At 50.3% G+C, this 20,221-nt stretch overlaps 2 protein-coding genes across 2 annotated transcripts; both read left to right on the top strand.

The window, feature by feature from the left end:
- Positions 1-2,025: 2,025 nt before the first annotated feature.
- LOC133924345 (ABC transporter B family member 19-like) lies at positions 2,026-8,779 on the top strand. The gene is made up of 10 exons (XM_062369840.1): positions 2,026-2,555; positions 2,660-2,714; positions 2,811-2,986; positions 3,090-3,290; positions 3,707-3,966; positions 4,069-4,385; positions 4,464-4,687; positions 4,934-5,753; positions 5,848-6,089; positions 7,154-8,779. Exons 1-10 carry the CDS (start codon positions 2,286-2,288, stop codon positions 8,360-8,362), a joined length of 3,774 nt encoding a protein of 1,257 aa, XP_062225824.1. The 5' UTR covers positions 2,026-2,285; the 3' UTR covers positions 8,363-8,779.
- A 1,232-nt stretch (positions 8,780-10,011) lies between these two features.
- LOC133923530 (pectinesterase-like) lies at positions 10,012-11,820 on the top strand. Its single transcript, XM_062368813.1, has 2 exons — positions 10,012-11,014; positions 11,113-11,820. The coding sequence occupies exons 1-2, from the start codon at positions 10,012-10,014 to the stop codon at positions 11,805-11,807; spliced, it is 1,698 nt and encodes a 565-aa protein (XP_062224797.1). The 3' UTR covers positions 11,808-11,820.
- The last annotated feature ends 8,401 nt before the right edge of the window (positions 11,821-20,221 follow it).

Raw genomic sequence — 20,221 nt, 5'->3', positions numbered from 1 at the left:
TGTGCATACTGAATACTGTCACCACGTCCCAACTGCCTCTGCATTCCTGCCTTTCCTTCCTTCTACCACGGATCATCGCCACGCACCCGCTGTTGTCGGATGGGAGAGGAAATCCCTCGCCCTGGGCTCCTAAATTCTAATCCGAACGGCAGCTCGCCTCAACCAGGCCAAGTGAGCGATTCAGTGTTCTTCGCCACGCCAATGGCAACGAGGTTTTCTAAAAGAGGTGGCTAACGAGTCCTATGGATGATGTAGCTATTAATTTTACAAAATAAGTAGAAAAAAAACGTACGTATAAGAATTATGCTCTGCAGGATGTTTTTAGTTTGTTATCCTACTTCCCCTGCGTAATATAAAATTGCTATATCCAAAACTGTCACGTCATAGATAGAGCATTAAATTGATATGTAGAATCAACTCCTACAATATACACTGTCATATTGTTGGAAAAGGGCTGGGCTTGCTCTTGCACGAGAGAGAAGATCAGGGAGAGGGGTTGGAAAAGAGGAATGTGGTGGATTTGGGGCTCTAGGGATGGACCGAAGTGATGAGATGAGATATGAATACGAAAGAATTATTAAAGATGAAATCTAAACACTATATGTATATTTTAGTTTTATGTTATGTATATCTATTTTATTTCTAAAAGTATACAAAATTATCTGCGTGTTTGAATCAATTTGTTTATTTAAAATTTATTTGTAACAAAATTGTTCATAAATTGTTCTTATTTTTTATTAAAAATATGTAGCCGATGGATCTGATATTGTCTTTGAATTGTTCTAATTTGTTCCAAAATTTATTAAACATCTGATCTGAATTGCTTTAATATATTTCTTAAATTGTTTATGATCTATTCCAATTTGCTTATGATTTTTTACAAAATTGGTTACATAACTGCATTTAAGAGAAGACGAACCGATATATTTTTATCAAATGCTTTCTCTGTTGTTTATTACATATTGAAGTGAGTCATAAATAAGTGTTGCAAGTCTAGATAAAAAATCCAAAAATAAAATAAAATACTCATTTTTAGATATTTTTTACTAAAAATAAGTATGTATGCTATAAGTTTAAAGCTTGCACATGCAATTTTTAAATATGTCTTTATTAAAATAATCTGATATGTGAGGCCCATAGTACTGTAAGGCAGTGTGCTAAAGTTAAATTATTGGAGAAGGAGATTTTTGCGCTGTGTATAGATAAGGTGGTAGAGACACTTAGACACTATAGATAGTAAGCTATCTTTGTTGTTGGAGCCGCCCGTAGAAAGTTTTGTATCACAACTCAATTCGTCCAATTTCATTCTTGCATGGAAGAGAGGATCGGATTTTGTATCACAACTCAATTTACCTGTTGGTATCAATACTTGCCCGTGGTACAGTTCTCTTTACAAGAAACAGATAAGGGATACACAGAATTACAAAAATCCCTTGCACCCGCTTTCGAACCTGTTGCCGGCGGGACCCAGCTTCTCTGCCTTCCCGAGGCGTGGTCCCCACGTCCTGCGGGCCGTAACAGAAGCGGGTAAATATTCGAGGGTGTTTTGTTTTTGTTTTAACCGCCAGTGAACAAAGCCACCCGTTTCTTAAAATGCGGGAAAAGTAAAATCGATTGCATCCGTGTAACTCCTATCGTACGCACACGCCTACCTACGCGTATATCCGTACATGTACGACCGTTCCGCCGTGCACGCTGCACACATATTCACTGCTCCTTATACCTCAAATCCTTATGCAGCTGAAGGTAGGCCCCAGTTGTTTCAGCCCCACCGTCCAGCCGCTGGAGGTAGGAGACACACCGTAAAATGCATTTTCGTAAAACCATGTACACTTCTAAGCCCACTCTCACTGACATGTGGACTTAAAGAAGTCAGCGCCCGTGCACCTCCCATGCTGTTACGCTCACCGAACAGTCACCACAAGGCAGGCACACCGCCCAGGAAACCACCGAAACAGTCCAGGGCTCAGAGCGATTGATTCCGAGGCGCGTCGGTAGCCTATGTTTGACGATGGTGACCCGACCGCTCGAGCTCGAGCTCAACCTCACCTTCCCTCCCCCCGAAAAATGCAAGTTTTTTTTTAAGCACGCCCAAGTGCCCGGCCAAAAAAATCCGCACATTGCGACAGTGGTGCCCACCTGCGGTATAAGATCAAGGCGAGCAGCGCCGGGAGCAGCTCGAGGAGGAGGAGGAGGGAGGAGGAGCTGCCGAGGGTGTTTAGATCCAATGCCAAGGCCGTGAGGGCGCTCTTGTGTCGTGAGGGAGAGCCGGATAAGGCGTGGTAATGGCGGAGGAAGCGGCGAAAACGGAGGCGGGGAGCTGCGGCGGCGGCGGGTGCGAGGCGGTGAAGAAGCGTGCGGATCAGAGCGTCGCGTTCCACGAGCTGTTCAGCTTCGCGGACCCGCTGGACTGGCTGCTCATGGCGGCGGGGAGCGCCGGCGCGGTGGTGCACGGCGCCGCCATGCCGGTGTTCTTCCTCCTCTTCGGCGAGCTCGTCAACGGCTTCGGCAAGAACCAGCACAACCTCCGCCGCATGACGGACGAGGTGTCCAAGGCACGTATCCGCGGCACCGTGCCGGATTCGCTTGCTGTTTCTCGCTGCCGCTGTGATTATTGAATACTGATGCTTAAGCCTGTGCTTCCTTTTGCGCGCTCCAGTACTCGCTCTACTTCGTCTACCTCGGCCTCGTCGTCTGTTTCTCGTCGTACCTAGGTGGGTATCTCGCCCTGCTCGGCTTATGCCCCTCTGCGTTCGTTCTTGCTGGTGTTGCGGCGTCGTGGCCTTAGCATGTGTTCTGTTTTCGTGCAGAGATTGCGTGCTGGATGTACACCGGTGAGCGCCAGGTGGGCGCGCTGCGGCGGCGGTACCTTGAGGCTGTGCTGCGGCAGGATGTGGGCTTCTTCGACACTGATGCGCGCACCGGAGACGTCGTCTTTAGCGTCTCCACCGACACGCTCCTCGTGCAGGACGCCATCGGCGAGAAGGTGACTAGCCCATCCATCCTCCTGCCCCGCCACCTCAGGTGGCTCATGTATCCGGCGTGCCCAAAGATCTGAGGACTGACGTGCGGAAATGGAATGGATGCAGGTCGGCAACTTCATCCATTACCTCGCGACGTTCCTGGCCGGGCTGGTCGTCGGGTTTGTCTCGGCCTGGCGCCTCGCGCTGCTCAGCATCGCCGTCATCCCGGGCATCGCCTTCGCCGGCGGGCTGTACGCGTACACGCTCACCGGCCTCACCTCCAAGAGCCGGGACTCGTATGCCAATGCCGGAATCATAGCCGAGCAGGTAGCATCTCCATTCCCCCAACCACTGATACGGGCACGTACTATTTCTGGAAACTCCTTTCCATTCTGGCAAATCAACATGACTGGGTGGGGAAGAGCACTGTAGAGTGTGGGCTCTAGCTCGGGCTGGTCAAAGAGTCCAATCTCCAATGCAGCAAGGTAGCTGGGCACATGGCATCAATATGATGTCGTTTTAGATCCTTTCAAACTTGCTTGTTAGATCCAATCAGCCTTTTTCGATGGATGATCTCTCGTTTCATGTCGTTTTGCACTTTTCTTGAGATAGCTCGTCACCCATGCTGTGCTTGGCTACTTGTTTTTTTGGGTGGCAAGCTCAAATGTAGGAAAGACATTTGTGGGTAATTTATGTAAATTTTTGTGGGTAATTTTGATGCCAAAGTTTCTACCTTTGCATAGGCCATCGCCCAGGTGAGGACGGTCTATTCCTATGTGGGGGAGACCAAGGCCCTGAACTCCTACTCCGAGGCGATTCAGAACACCCTGAAGCTGGGGTACAAGGCCGGGATGGCCAAGGGGCTCGGCATTGGCTGCACCTACGGAATTGCTTGTATGTCATGGGCGCTAGTGTTCTGGTATGCGGGCGTGTTCATCCGGAACGGCCAGACGGATGGTGGGAAGGCCTTCACGGCGATTTTCTCGGCGATTGTCGGCGGCCTGTCAGTCCTCTGAACTTGTTCCTCAGCTTATGCTGAGGTCCTGCAGCTGCACTATTTCTGTGACAAAAATATGACCAATGTGTGTGAATTTGATGATTGCAGGAGCCTGGGGCAGTCGTTCTCGAACCTTGGAGCATTCAGCAAAGGGAAGATTGCCGGTTACAAGCTGCTGGAGGTGATAAGGCAGAGGCCTACGATAGTTCAGGACACAGCGGACGGGAGGTACCTTGATGATGTTCATGGTAACATAGAGTTCAAGGAAGTGGCCTTCAGCTATCCTTCCCGCCCGGACGTCATGATTTTCCGTGATTTTTCGCTCTTCTTCCCCGCTGGGAAAACTGCAGCGGTTGTCGGAGGCAGTGGGTCTGGAAAGAGCACTGTTGTTGCTCTCATCGAGCGGTTTTATGATCCTAATCAGGGTAAGCAAATGAATTGTACACATAATGTTGATGTCAGTATCCTTAATTTTTAATAAGTGACCATGATTGTTGCGGCAGGGCAAGTTTTGCTTGATAATGTGGACATCAAGACGCTGCAATTGAAGTGGCTCAGAGATCAGATTGGTTTGGTGAATCAGGAACCTGCACTTTTTGCAACATCCATCATTGAAAATATTCTTTATGGAAAACCTGATGCCACAATGGCTGAGGTTGAGGCTGCGGCTACTGCCGCCAACGCCCATAGCTTCATTGCTCTTCTTCCTAATGGCTACAACACTCATGTGGGTTCTACTTCTGCTTATATTCTAATGATATTTGTGCTGGTCTATAACAAAATGTTTTGATTTTAGAGCCCTTCATTTCTCATTATCGTAGAATCTTATCATCTTTTCCTCAAACGCAATTGCAAATCTTTTTTCACTTACTAAATAGTTCTGTTGGTTTCATCTTATCTGTGGGCATTTATTCATGGTAGCTTATACAAACTTCTCGAATGCAAATGATCAATTCTCTTTCGTCAAACACAGGTGGGAGAGAGGGGACTTCAGCTCTCAGGTGGTCAGAAGCAACGTATTGCCATTGCTCGTGCAATGCTGAAGAATCCAAAAATCTTGCTCCTAGATGAGGCCACTAGTGCGCTCGATGCTGGCTCAGAGAGTATTGTTCAAGAAGCCCTTGATCGATTGATGGTTGGAAGGACCACCGTTGTGGTTGCGCACAGGTTATCAACCATAAGGTGTGTTGACATGATCGCCGTGATCCAGCAAGGCCAGGTTGTTGAGACTGGTACTCATGATGAGCTCCTCGCCAAAGGAAGCTCAGGAGCTTACGCCGCTCTCATTAGATTCCAAGAGACGGCCAGAAACCGTGCATGCCCATCAACCCGCAAGTCCCGGTCATCCCGCTTGAGCAATTCCCTGTCCACTCGGTCATTGAGCCTCAGGTCAGGAAGCTTGAGGAACTTGAGCTACTCATACAGCACGGGAGCAGATGGCCGCATTGAGATGGTTTCCAATGCTGACAATGACCGAAAATACCCAGCGCCAAAGGGATACTTCTTCAAACTCCTTAAGCTGAATGCACCAGAGTGGCCCTACACCATACTGGGTGCTATCGGGTCCATCCTCTCTGGGTTTATTGGCCCGACATTTGCTATTGTGATGAGCAACATGATTGAAGTGTTCTATTTCCGTAACCCCGACAAAATGGAGAAGAAGACCAGAGAGTATGTTTTCATTTACATCGGCACCGGGTTGTATGCCGTTGTTGCATACCTTGTCCAGCATTACTTCTTCAGCATCATGGGCGAAAATCTGACCACCAGGGTGCGGAGGATGATGCTTGCCGGTTTGAATTCACAAGCTGCCTTAACATGCTTCCCCTCCCACCATCTTTACACAATGCGCATTACTGGATAACCTGGGGCTGTCTTTCTTTGCAGTGATCTTGAGGAACGACGTGGGATGGTTCGATCAAGAGGAGAACAATTCAAGCCTTGTGGCGGCACGCCTTGCCACCGACGCCGCGGATGTGAAGTCTGCCATTGCCGAACGGATATCAGTCATCCTGCAGAACGTGACGTCCCTCCTTGTGTCGTTTGTGGTGGGATTCATTATCGAATGGCGCGTGGCGCTCCTCATCCTCGTCACCTTCCCTCTCCTCGTCCTTGCCAACTTTGCCCAGGTAAAACAATGTAACACCACTGCTCTTACCGTCAATTTCGTTGTGTTTTCATTCAATTACGGTCGATGTCAGTTAAAAGATGGGTTAGGGATCTTAGCTGGATAAGGTGAATTGACCTAGCTATTTTCTCCCCAACCAAGTGCTTTGCACAATGGCCTCACCTGTGCGGTTGTCGCCCCGTTTCGGGCTCACGCCGCCGTTGCAGCTTTGCTGAATCAGTTCGAGACAAGAGGACCCAATTAAATTCACGGGCACGTCATGGCAGGATCCGTGGCCCATGCCGCTGCCGCCGCAACTGGCATGAATTACTGTGCGAGGCATGTGCGCCCACTTCTTTAATCATGGGCAAGCTTGCTCCTCTCTGACCCCTTCTTTAATCCTCGCAAGAAGATGCCTCCCCTCCCGGCCATGGCCTATCTGCAAGTGCACGTAAATAACCATTAGGAAGCTCCAGGCAGCGTTTAGGCGCTGCGCCATTTATCGCAGCAGCTTCTTCCTCTTCCAAATGTGATGTTTAGAGTGAGATGGTAGAATGCACGGAGCGGGCTTGGGCGCGGCCATGGGTAAGGTGTTTCCGCCCTGTGGTCCCGTCGTCAGCCTTCGAGGCTGCGGCAGTGTCTGTTGCACGGCCGCCTCGTGCACGGGAATCTGGGGGCTTTGCTTTGCTCCACGGAGGGGCAGCGGCTTTACGACTGGCAGTTCCGCACATGGCGCTCTTGCAGACTCTGCGGCCGGGTCCTGTTGCCATGATCGCGTCGTGTCCGCGAGGACAGTGTCGCGCAGAACGCCGCGCCAGCTTTTCGTTTTCGCGCTACAGGGCCATACAGGCTCTCGTGGCTTCTTGCTCGCAATAATTTCCCGCAGTGATTCGTAAAGATTGCATGATGCGTGCAGCTCGGCGTGCATGAACACTTTTCGTTTTCAGCGACGGCCATGGTCACTAGTACTGCCTTTTCTGGCTTGCAATTCGCGTGTGAATTCTACTGTATGCTTTGAAACTGATTACGTGACGATGGAGCTCTGTGAATGACAATGACTGACACTGATGATCTGTGTGGTGGCAGCAACTGTCCATGAAGGGCTTCGCCGGGGACACCGCCAAGGCGCATGCCAAGACAGGCATGATCGCCGGTGAGGGCGTCAGCAACATCCGCACCGTGGCGGCCTTCAACGCGCAGGACAAGATCCTGTCCCTCTTCTGCAGCGAGCTGCGCGTCCCGCAGATGCACAGCCTGCGCCGCAGCCAGATCTCGGGGGCGCTCTTCGGCCTCTCGCAGCTCTCGCTGTACGCCTCCGAGGCGCTCATCCTCTGGTTCGGCGCGCACCTCGTTCGCTCCCACGTGTCCACCTTCTCCAAGGTTATCAAGGTGTTCGTCGTGCTCGTCATCACCGCCAACTCCGTCGCCGAGACTGTCAGCCTCGCGCCGGAGATTGTCCGCGGCGGCGAGTCCATCCGGTCCGTGTTCGCCATCCTCAACAACAGGACGCGGATTGACCCAGATGAGCCGGACACTGAGCAGGTGGAGTCGATCCGCGGCGAGATTGACTTCCGCCATATCGACTTCGCCTACCCGACGCGTCCTGATGTGATGGTCTTCAAGGACTTCAACCTGAGGATCCGAGCTGGGCAGAGCCAGGCGATCGTTGGAGCAAGCGGGTCAGGGAAGAGCACTGTCATTGCTCTCATCGAGCGTTTCTACGACCCCATCGCTGGGAAGGTCATGATCGACGGCAAGGACATCCGACGGCTCAACTTGAAGTCCCTGCGCCGCAAGATCGGCCTGGTGCAGCAGGAGCCCGTGCTGTTCGCCACCAGCATCCTTGAGAACATCGCCTACGGCAAGGACGGCGTGACGGAAAAGGAGGTCATCGAGGCGGCCAAGGTGGCCAACGTGCACGGCTTCGTCAGCGCGCTCCCGGACGGGTACAAGACCCCCGTCGGCGAGCGTGGGGTGCAGCTCTCGGGGGGCCAGAAGCAGCGCATCGCGATCGCGCGCGCGGTGCTCAAGGACCCCGCCGTGCTCCTGCTGGACGAGGCGACGAGCGCCCTGGACGCCGAGTCCGAGTGCGTGCTGCAGGAGGCGCTGGAGCGCATCATGAAGGGCCGCACCGCGGTGCTGGTCGCGCACCGGCTGTCGACGATCCGGGGCGTGGACTCGATTGCCGTGGTACAAGACGGGCGCGTGGTGGAGCAGGGCAGCCACGGGGACCTCGTGTCGCGGCCCGACGGCGCGTACTCGCGGCTGCTGCAGGTGCAGCTACACCACGCCTGATTTTCGTTAGCGTCTAGCCGCGGCGCGGCGCGGCCGGTGTAGATACCGAGGAAAATGTTAGGCGAGGCGAGCGCTGCGACTCTCCGATGAGCAACAGGAACGTGCTGTAGCGTGGCATGGCTCAAGCGTGGCCGGAAGATGTGTTTTGAGATAACCGGTCAGGATTATACCGAGTAGTAATGCTGTATCGTGCTTGCACAAATGACGGCTCTGGCAAATTTAGAACACCCAAATTCCGAAACGAAATATTTGATCTGCTTGGTTACATCTGCTTCAAATCGATGAAACCTAAGATCTGTCGTTATCGTAAGAGTTATCACCACTGTAATAAAGAAACTAGGAATTCCGAAAGCCATCCAAATACGTAAAAGAATCCAATTCAACACGCACGCAGCGAAAGACAAACGATTCAGAGAAAACTCTGATCTGAATGCACGAAATTAGCAACAAAAGCATCAAGGTTCAAGAGGGCTAAGCACCTCACCTCAGAGATGTCGAAAAGGGCGGTGATTGCAAGCATGGGGCCACGGCGTGCCGCCGTGCCCATGAAGCAGGCTCCGGACTCCATGGCGCACCCTGCCCTGCCTCCAGCCCTAAACGGGCAAGGCAGTTTCTTTTTTGGAGAGGATGGCAGTTTCAATTCCACGAAGCGAGGCTTCGGGTTGGGCCATATCTCTGGTAGGCTCGCCCATATTTAAACACGGGAGGTGCTTGGAAGGCCCATCCCTGGTTTATCCAAGACAAAATCCAGACTATCTATGTACTGGACTGGCCCATCTCTTCCGTGAAATAGAGATGCATTTGAGCAATAACAGACATGTCCCGTCCCAGCGTTCTTCAGACCGCATTAGCGCCACATTATTTTTTTTAATAATGGTATTACAACTTCCGATCTCTCCAGAAGTCAGACGTTTAAGATGCACATAAATATTTTTAAAAATAGAGACTTAAATTTGAGGATAAGGAGACTCGAATTCAGTGGTCTCTGCATACATCCACATCCTCAATTAACTGTGCTAGACTCAAGTTCTATTAACACCACAGGATAGCTGATGGTATTTTCTCCGCTTCAGTATACTTGTATTTGTTGTTTGTTCATACTAGTTATTGTGAACCAAGATTAGTGTGATCACGATTAGAATTTTTTGTTAGTGAAGTTCAGGTGCCCACTGGCAATCTCATCTTTCATCCTGTTTACAAAAGCGAAGATATCCTTTTACTCGTGGTTGTGGCAATTACGTCGATTTAGCCTTTCAGCTATCAGGTAAAATTTGGTACCTATCTGAATATCACTAACAGTAGCTTGAACAGGTTGTCATGTGTACTTCTCCCTCTGTTTATATAGGTTGAAATCTAATCATAATACTGGCGCCGTTGTTTCAAAAGAAGCATAAACCCATTTTAGAAAGGGACTAGACAGTGGTTAGCTAAGAAACAGATTAGAACTAGCCAAAAATGCATCAATCCAGAATGGGAACCCCATTGACCAGGGCCAAAAGACCCCAAATAGACGATGCTCTTCCACACGTCGGAAAAATAACGACCCCCAACGAACACGGCGCGCCGCACAGCAACGGTAACACCATCCACGTCCGTTCCCGCTATAAATTGGGTTTCCCTCCGGTTCCACGACGAAGTTTGCGGCCAAGATGGCACAGAAGTTCTTCCTCGGCGGCCTGTCGGCGATCCTTGTCGTCGCGGTCGTCGTCGGCGTGGTCGCCACCGTGACCCGCTCCGGCAACAAGGCTGGTGACAACTTCACCGTCCCGGGGGAGGCCACCTTGGCCACCTCCGGCAAGTCGGTCAAGTCCCTGTGCGCGCCCACGCTGTACAAGGAGTCGTGCGAGAAGACGCTCACCCAGGCCGCTAATGGCACCGAGAACCCGCGCGAGGTCTTCCAGTCGGTCGCTAAGGTGGCGCTAGAGTCGCTCAAGTCGGCGTACGAGAGGTCCCAGACCATCGGCGATGGCAAGTCGAGCGATCCCATGACGAAGAGCGCGCGCGAGGACTGCAAGAAGCTCCTCGACGATTCGGTCGACGACCTCAAGGGCATGGTCGAGATGGCCGGCGGCGACGTGAAGGTTCTCTTCAGCCGCTCCGACGACCTCGAGCACTGGCTCACCGGGGTCATGACATTCATCGACACCTGCGCCGATGGCTTCGCTGACGAGAAGCTAAAGGCCGACATGCAGCACGTGCTGCGCAACGCCACAGAGCTCAGCAGCAACGCGCTCGCCATCACCAACAGCCTCGGCGCCATCTTCAAGAAGCTCGACCTCGACATGTTCAAGAAGGACTCGCGCCGCCGCCTCCTCTCTGAGCAGGACGAGCAGGGCTGGCCCGTGTGGATGCGGTCTCCGGAAAGGAAGCTGCTGGCCTCGGGCGACCGCAACCGGCCGCAGCCGAATGCGGTGGTGGCTAAGGATGGCACCGGCCAATTCAAGTCCATCCAGGAGGCCGTGAACGCCATGCCCAAGGGTCACCAGGGCAGGTATGTCATCTACGTGAAGGCCGGCCTCTACGATGAGATCGTCATGATCCCCAAGGACAAGGTCAACATCTTCATGTACGGCGACGGGCCCAAGCGCAGCCGCGTCACCGGCCGCAAGAGCTTCGCCGACGGGATCACCACCATGAAGACCGCCACCTTCTGTGAGCCACCGATTCTTCTTCACCACTTACACGTACGCGCCACGAATGCACATATATATGACAACCGTTTCAAACGTTTGGTCGGGTTTAATCGGCAGCCATTGAGGCGTCCGGGTTCATCTGCAAGAACATGGGGTTCCACAACACGGCCGGCGCTGAGAGGCACCAGGCGGTGGCGCTCCGCGTGCAGGGCGACCTCGCGGCGTTCTACAACTGCCGGTTCGATGCGTTCCAGGACACGCTGTACGTGCACGCGCGGCGCCAGTTCTTCCGCAACTGCGTCATCTCCGGTACCATTGACTTCATCTTCGGCAACTCGGCCGCCGTTTTCCAGAACTGCCTCATCATCACGCGGCGGCCCATGGACAACCAGCAGAACTCGGTGACTGCGCACGGGCGCACGGACCCCAACATGAAGTCCGGGCTCGTCATCCAGAATTGCCGCCTCGTGCCGGACCAGAAACTCTTCCCCGACCGCTTCAAGATCCCCTCCTACCTCGGCCGCCCGTGGAAGGAGTTCTCGCGCCTTGTCATCATGGAGAGCACCATCGCCGACTTCATCAAGCCCGAGGGGTACATGCCCTGGAATGGTGACTTCGGGCTGAAGACTCTCTACTACGCAGAGTACAACAACCGCGGCCCCGGCGCCGGCACCAGCAAGAGGGTCAACTGGCCTGGGTTCCGCGTCATCGGCCGTAAAGAGGCCGAGCAGTTCACCGCCGGGCCGTTCATCGACGGCGCGACGTGGCTAAAGTTCACCGGCACGCCGCACATCCTCGGGTTCAAGTTATAAGGCCTCATGGCGTGCAGGATCAGACGCACAACGGCACAAGCATGGATGCATGTACGTGCATATGGCATGCAGCACACGATAAGGAGGTGACACGTGTGTGTGTGTCAATGTACAATGACTGAGACGTGCAAGAAATGTACCTGAGGTGTCGCAGGAGGGCTAGCCTTTGTACTTTTACCTTTTTTTTTTGTTTTCTTTTGATGTTCGTGGAGTTCTCTCTTCGGAAAATTCATCTGTAAACGAAAATTCTTCTCAAAAGTCAGTTGTAACAGTTTCTCTACAAGTTGATGCAATCATTCACAAGTCACAACGCATCTGTAGAAACTTTTTTTCTCCTGAAAACTAACGTGCAGCAATTATTAAATAGAATCAACATTATCGATTTTGTTAGAATGGAAGCAGTTAGGCCCGGTTCATTGTGCTTATTTCTGGCTTCTCGTCACCAGAAGAAGCCGAAAGCCAAAACAAATAGTCCGTTTTTCAAAGCTTAGCCAGCTCCTCCCAAAAGCCGACTTGCATTGCAAGCCAGAAGAAAGCCCAGGCAGGTTTTTGTAGCTTTTGCAGGAAGGTGAAACCAGACTACCCACCAAATTTGTGCAATATTACCCGCAAATGCCATCGTATAAAAATTTAAACCAGTGTCGTCTACCGCTTGCCCACGGCTCTCACAACGAAACATGACCAGAGGGGAACGACCTCGTGACCTCGCGGCGATTATGGTTTCTTCGACTCCGTCGCCCCACTACCCCTAACCTTCGACACCACCTTCTCCGATTGACACTGCCCACCACACGTCCAGTCAATGCTGTCTCCTCATGTCGACGCCGCTCATTGATGTCGCTCGCCGCTCATTGATGTCGCTCGCCGCTCATCGACACCTCTAGATCTGATATGGTCATCTTCCTCCAGACGCTACGTAACTCCAAGGGTATCGATCCCATTTCTTCCCTAAATGTTGCCTCCCTCTTGTTAGGTCCGTGTACTAGTTTTCGTTTAGGATGTTGTGATTGTTATGTATGCTTAAGTGAAAATTTATGTCAACTGCAGATAGATTAGTCTCTTTTGTTCCATTTTGAGAAGTTTTTTGCAGGTTTATGACAAGCCGCCTTCCTTGTCCTCACTGCATTCATAATCTGAATGACTTCACCGCCCTCTCCCTCCACTTGGCAGCACAGTCCCCTGGTCTGCAGCACCCCCACTTTATATTCAGGGTGGTCATCGCTAACCATCCTGATGCTGAAGTGGCTAACCTCATGATCCCTTCTGATATTGTCCAATGGAGCTATGGGAACTGATATGAACCGATATCAAGGGATGCAATTCGGTCTAGCCACTTCGCTATCAGGTCTCTCACAATTCTTTTTGGATTTTTTCAGCACCAAAGAAACACGATTCAAGGACCGACTATCAATGCCGAGTTTGCAGTGCCGATTCAAAATTCGCTAGTGATGTTAGTTATGAACCAACAATGATAGGATTTTCTTTAGTAGTGTGATTTCAACTCACTCATTTGGTTTCTCATGATTGATATGCAAAATTTTTTTGTCATAGAACCGTCCATTTATGGAGCAATCTGCAACAAGTCGAGGATATCACTCAACTAGTATCCCCAGCTGTTGATTAAGTTCCACAACGAAACATAGTTGAGACGAGCCCTCCCAATCTTCGATCCTCCGAAGGATCTCTAGGTAGATGCACTTATAACGACTGGCTTCTGCAAACATTACAATGACTATCACTAGTGACTTCCTAAGCCTTGATCGAAGATCAGGTGCCTTTTGCCGCTCCTAGATCATGTTCTTCTTATACTCAAGTTTTGAGTCTTCATACTAGAGTGATCACTTGAATTCCTCTAGGAGTGGTGGACTCCCTGTTCATACAAGGAATTAGACAATTAATACTAGAAAAATATGTATGAAATATTGTTTCAAAGTATATTTTAGCAACTTTCTAATTAAATTGATTATGAATTTAAGCATGATGATCAAAGCTTCACAACCATAATATAAACACACATACATGAACATGAGCATTTTAAAACAACATAAAGCAAGAAAATTGCTACTAATATTCATAAGAATGTCATATATGGCAATGAACAATAAAAGGTGGGATAACAAAAGAAAATGTTGACATGTGTTAAGTTATTTAGTGAGCTCTTAGTGTGGGTTACCAAATTAATAGTCATCCAGCGCTATACTAAGTTCACCGATCAGTGTGATAACATCAAACACAAGTTCTACATTGAGTCCATCTAGTTTTAAAGTCTTGTTACTAAACAAGTAACCTATCAAGATATAAAGATATTAAAATGAACATAACTAAACATACTTTAACAAGATTTATTGTTCACATTAAAGGATAGTACAACAAGACTATAAAAATGAATCAACACAACTACAACCTGGAACCTATCCTATATTGTCACACTAATCACACTTAGACCGCTATAATCATACACCAATAAAACTCACCAATCCTAGCATGCAATTCTTCCAAATATCAATACACAGATTAACAAGCACATGGTATAGAAAATTGCAAGATGAACTTAAAAGGCAATGGGAGCGGTATTACTCTCCAATGTAGAAGCTGTAGGCAAGGCACGCGAATGCGGTATCCTAGAAAACAGAGACACTTCCTCTATGCCGAGGTCAAAGGGTGAATGCTTTCAGAGAAAACCTCCACTTATTTCTGCAACTTTGACTAAAAATACCTGTGGAGTAGCACTATGGCTGCCAACCATCTGGTGCGAGCTTATATGTAAAACGCATGCAAGTGATCTCAGCTGGAGATGTAGGATATTTCAAATGAGTTAAGATATTCGAGTCCAATAGCAGGCAATAGCAATAGATAAGTAGTAGCAACAACAATTAAAAGTTACATGGATGATTCTACCACATATGGTAGACTAGATCACTAGTCAGTACCAGGAAGTATGAAGTGGTTCATGCTACATGGAGTATCGAACCAAAGCAACACAAACTAATTGAGTAAGTAATTAGCATGTAGATGGAGAACGATATAATTAACAAGACACTCACTCTTGTCATGGAAGGAACCGTAGACCCAGTCGCCATAGAGTTCGTTCCACCTCTGTTCGAATGACCTAGCTTGGAAGGCGTGAAAGTCCCTAAACTTCTTTGGGTCTGGAGCAATCCTCTTCTCCTCCTCTCTCCTGCGCCACTCCGCAAAGTTGTCCAACCATTGCTTCCTCTTTTCCGCACTAGCATCTACATTGCCCGCTTCGCATTCCCCTTTCTGGTCTATCTTGTCCGCTTCGAGTGCCCCTTTGTGTTTAATTTCTTCGCCGCTTCGCCTTCCCCTTCCGCTTTGTGATCTCTCTTCTTCACCGCCTCCCTCTCCCTCAACAACTCCTCCACCTCCATCTTCTCGGCGTTCGGATCATCCTCTTTTCTTCCATCCACTCCGCAACTCCCGCATGAGGGTCTATCTTCCTCCTCTGACTCAGCTCTTGAGGGATAGGGAGTAGGTTATGTTGTTTACTCGTCTTCTCGGCCCAACTTGACTCGGCTCTTGGGCCCAATCTAACCTATGTACTCCACATAAAAAGTTGTTTATATCTAGGAAGAGCTAGAGCGTGTGGCCCAGGATGTCACCACTGCGATGCCCACCCAGGTTCCAGTACATGTGCTACAAGAAGTTTACCGGCGTCGCCTTGTTGAGCACCTTCGCATTCATGTGCATGCCCAACACGTAATTACTTGACAGCCAGTACGTCATGTACACGTCTAGGTATCCCGAGAACCTTGCTTAGATACAGTTTACTACTATATATGATTACAAACCTCAAGTTTTAAAATTAAGCCTTCCACTTCCATTTGAAAATGATTGTATTCCAGAAGAATATGTGCCGCATTTGTGTGTACCTTGCTCTCCTTCGAAGCTGCGGTAGTACAAGGTGATGTACGCGAGTCGCCGCCACCAACATACTCCTTCACCATCAAAATGACGTTGCTGAACCCTCTACGGCCACCTGAATAAACAAACAATAGGCATTGAGCCATCAAATATCAATAAATCAGTAGTTCTTCAAAGCAGAACAATGCTCTCTGAATCATGCGTCCACACTGTTGGTGCACTAGTACGTGCCCTGAACAAATGCGGTGAGAGCCCCGCTCATAAGAGGAGGCTCAAGCTTGGAGATGAACCTGTGAGTTGAAAGGAGAGAGCAGAGAGTAGCATCGTCTATGTATTTGTTGAAGTTTTAGTAATGGGGGAAACCTCTGGGGCTCACCCTCTCCTGCCCTTTGAGGGCTTATTTATAGAGAGAAGGGGCAGGGAAAATTACTAGCCTACCCCTAAGATATTATGCTATAATCATATGCATAGAGGGGTATTTTGGGTATTTTATCCCTTTACATACTACGTGGTGGCTGAGACACTATGATAGCTATAATAATACCACAGTGTGTCATATAAATATGTCCAGGTTGAGGCGTTCCCCCAACAGTACCCCCTCATCTGTTGACTTCGAGGTTCCAAGGGGTGAGCAGGTGAATCAGAGAACTAGCTCCAGCCCTACCTCAGAGTCAGGATATCTTGAAAAACTTCTCGTCCTTGTAGAACCTCTCAGCGATGGTCGCAAGCGACGGTGGTGAGGTTCAATGGAGGTGACCTAGTCTGAAGCCCCGTGACGATGCTCGACGGAGGTGAGGCCAGTTGGAGCATCGCGATGAAGCTAGAAACAAAGTCGAAGGCGAGGCGAAGGGGCGTGATGGAGGCAGAGCCGTACGGAGCCCTCGACGGCGAAAGCCGAAAGCAGAGTCGGTGACGCGGGTGATGGGGGCGAAGCCGTCGACGATGTTGAGGCAGCCCGCTACCCCCTCAGTGGTGGATGCCGGAGGTGGAGTCATCGGTGAGGTTGATGGGGGTGATGGAAGTGGAGCCGTCCGGAGCCCTCTAAGGGGGATGCCGGTGCGAGCCAGAGACAGAATCGATGATGTGGGTGATGGAGGTGGAGCCATTCGGAGCCCCCAGCGGTGGAAGCCAAAGATGAAGTCGATGACGTGGCTGTGGGGGGCAGTCTGCTACCTCCTCAGCGGTGGACGCGATGAGGCTTGATAGAGGTAGGACCATTCGGAGCCTAGCGGCGTGAGCTAGAGATGAAGTCGACGATGTGGCTGAGGGGGTCTTTCTGCTACACACTCAACGGTGGATGAGGCAAGGCTTGACAGAGGTAGGGCCGTCCAGAGCCTGGTGGTGTGAGCTGAAGACGAAGTTGACGACTCGGGTGACAGACGAAGCTGTCCGGTGGTAGAAGCCGGAGATGGAGTCGAAGACATGCCCGATGGAGGCAGTCTTCTACCCCTCAGTGGTGGATGCGGTGAGGCTTGACGGAGTCAGGGCGGTCCGGAGCCTGGCGTCATGAGTCGGAGATGAAGTCGACGACACGAGCGAGGGGGCAGTCTGATACCCCCTTAGTGGTGGATGCGGTGAGGCTCAACAGAGCAGGGCCATCCGGAGCCTAGCGGCGTGAGCCAAAGTCCACGATGCGGGTGACGGAGACAATGGCAGAGACAGAGACGTGGGTGACAGAGATGAAGTCGACGACGTGGCCGAGGGGGCAATCTGCTACCCCCTCAGCGGTGGACGTAGCGAGGCTTGACGGAGGTAGGGCCGTCTAGAGCCTAGCGGCGTGAGCTGTAGATAGAGTCAATGACACGGATGACAGAGGCAGATTAGACACAGTTCAACACTCTTAGGCCATGTTCTTCTTGTACTCAGTTTTCAAGTCTCGACACTTGGACAATGCTTCAAACACTTGAGTGATCAACTGAATTCCTCCGGTAGTAGTGGGCTCACTGTTCACACAAGGAATTAGACAATTAACACCAGAAAAAAATTATATGAAATTGAACCTTGCAAGAAATTGGAAGTTTCACTCACTTTCCAAGATGCTCGACAAAAACCCTAATTTAATAGCTCCAATAAACTGAGGTCTCGGGTGATCATCGAAGCAATACCACTTGCTCCACTCATCATTGATCGCACTGGCCACATACAAATCAGTATCCTTCACAAAATATCAACTTTATATTCGGGGTGGTCATCGCTAACCATCCTGACGATGAAGTGGCTAACCTCATAATCTCCTTTTGAGATTGTCCAACAGAGTTACGGAACTTGATACAGACTGATCACAAGGGGTGCGATCCAGTCCAGCTGCTTCCTTATCATGTCCATCACAAGGGGTGTGATCAAGTCCTGTCGCTTTCTTATGAGGTCCATCACAATTTTTTTGGATTTTTTTCAGCGCCAAAAAACTTGATTCAGGGACTGACTATCACTTTCGAGTTTGTAGTGCTGGTTCAAAAACTGACAGTGATGCCAGTTATGAATCGACACTTATCGAGCTTTTTGTAGTAGTGCACCTTGAACTGGCTCATTTGATTATAAATGATTGATATCCAAAGATTTTATTTTAGTCAAAAGAAAATCATGATCTCCTCCTCTGATCCAGAGATTGTTACTCCCTCCAAACACCAGCAACTAACTGATTTTACAGCTCGTAGCCTTACGTGCTTGTTTGTGCACAGTGCACCAAACCTAATCATGCAACTAGAACGATAACTTGAGCATGTCGTTCTTGTAAACCTACCGGGCCTCAGGGTATGCGATGGGAACTCCAGGTGGTTCACGGCGTCGGGGCATCCCTACATCTCCAGGCAGAACGCGCTTTGCGGCCCGTACACCTTCCTGGGCTTCCCTTTGGTGTTGTTCAGCCAGTTGGCGGTGTAAAGATGCATGGCTGGCTGGTTCGTCCACAGGTCCAGCGCCCTGCCGGATGCGCCATCCTGGGCGGCCGCCATGGCCGCATGCCGTCCCCGTCGATGACGTAGGTGGCACCATACCCGGGGACGCGGCCGGCAGTAATCTGGCGGATGCACGCGCTGATGGGCGTCAGCGCCTGGAGGTCGAAGGGCGTGCCGGCCACGGGCGCGACTTGGCCCAACTAAGGAAGGAGCTCCTCGTCGAGTAGGATGTGCTGCGACGCGAAGACAAACAAAGACAACAGAAAACATAAATGAGCATTCATAGTGCGTATGGTGATCTTACAACGTATTCAGCAATGGTGTGTTTGCCAACGACTACATCTGCTAGATTCCCTGTGAAAACATCAAGCCTGGAATTAAGCTTGGCATGAAGAATGATTTTCCAACAATGGAACACATGAGGCAACAAGAAGTAAGAACACTATACCCCTGGAGTCAGGAAGGAGGACCGACATGATTATGGCACTCTAGTTGGTGACCCTAACGGAGAAATCTCCTCTCTTGAGCTGTATGCACCAACCATCTTCTTCGTGTCGGCGCTGGTGGCACATCACTGCATGGAACAACACAACTCTCGCCATTGGCGGCCAACAACACTAGCTAGCGGAGTAGCTCATAGGAAGAGGAGGGAGGAGTAGTTGCAGACTTGCAGCTACGCAGAGGGTGGGCTTTGTAGGGAGACAAGGATATCTGGACGGATTGACTTTGAAAGTTCTCTGTTTTAGTCAAAAGAAGATCATGATCTCCTCCTCTGATCCGAGATTGTTATTCCCTCCAAAGACCATTAATGAATTGATTTTACAGCTCGTACGTGCTTGTTTGTGCACAGTGCGCCAAACCTAATCATGCACCTAGAACGAGAGCTTGAAGAGCATGTCGTGTTTGTACACCCGACCGGGCCTCAGGGTCCACGACGAGAACTCGGGGTGGTTCACGGCGTTGACGTACCCCATCATCTCCAGGTAGAACCCGTTGTACTGCTCGTACACCTTGTCGTCCTTCCCTTGGTGACTTGGTGTGGTTCAGCCAGTTCCCCGTGTACAGCTGCATGGTCGACTGGTTCGCCCATAGCTCCAGCGCCCTGCCGGATGCGCTGTCCCTGGCTGCCGCCATGGGCCGCATGCCGTCCCCGTCGCCCGCCCATGACCTTGTGAATGCGCACCCGGCCCGATGGGCGTCAGGGTCTGAAAGTCGAAGGGCGTGTCATCCACGGGGGCGACGCACAGAAAAGTTTTGTTGGAGGGTCAATAAGGGGCGATGAGAAGAATTCATTGCAAACATCGAGGCTGCGGGATTATTGTAGACCACCATAGGTACGTTGGTGGGATTTTTTTAATAATATTATTTTATTAGAAAATTTAAAAATAACAGTTAAATACATAAAATTGCAAGAATAAATGTCTGTCAACATGTGAAGTACTGACTAGGAATCAGCCGACATTTCGCGTGTCAACATCCTATGTGGCAGCATGCTTAAAGTCCTGATGGCATATGGAGTGCCGACAGGTGGTGGGCCTAGCGAAATAAGGGTGCAACATAGCCTTTTGGAGGACCCAGGGGGCATGTTGGCACTTGAAGTGCCATCAGGCGCCAAGTCATGGCCTATGGCACGCGAAG

Source organism: Phragmites australis, chromosome 7, assembly GCF_958298935.1.
Source record: "Phragmites australis chromosome 7, lpPhrAust1.1, whole genome shotgun sequence".
NCBI lineage: Eukaryota > Viridiplantae > Streptophyta > Magnoliopsida > Poales > Poaceae > Phragmites > Phragmites australis.
The sequence above is the reverse complement of the archived record's forward strand: the minus strand, read 5'-3'. Positions and strand labels throughout refer to the sequence as shown.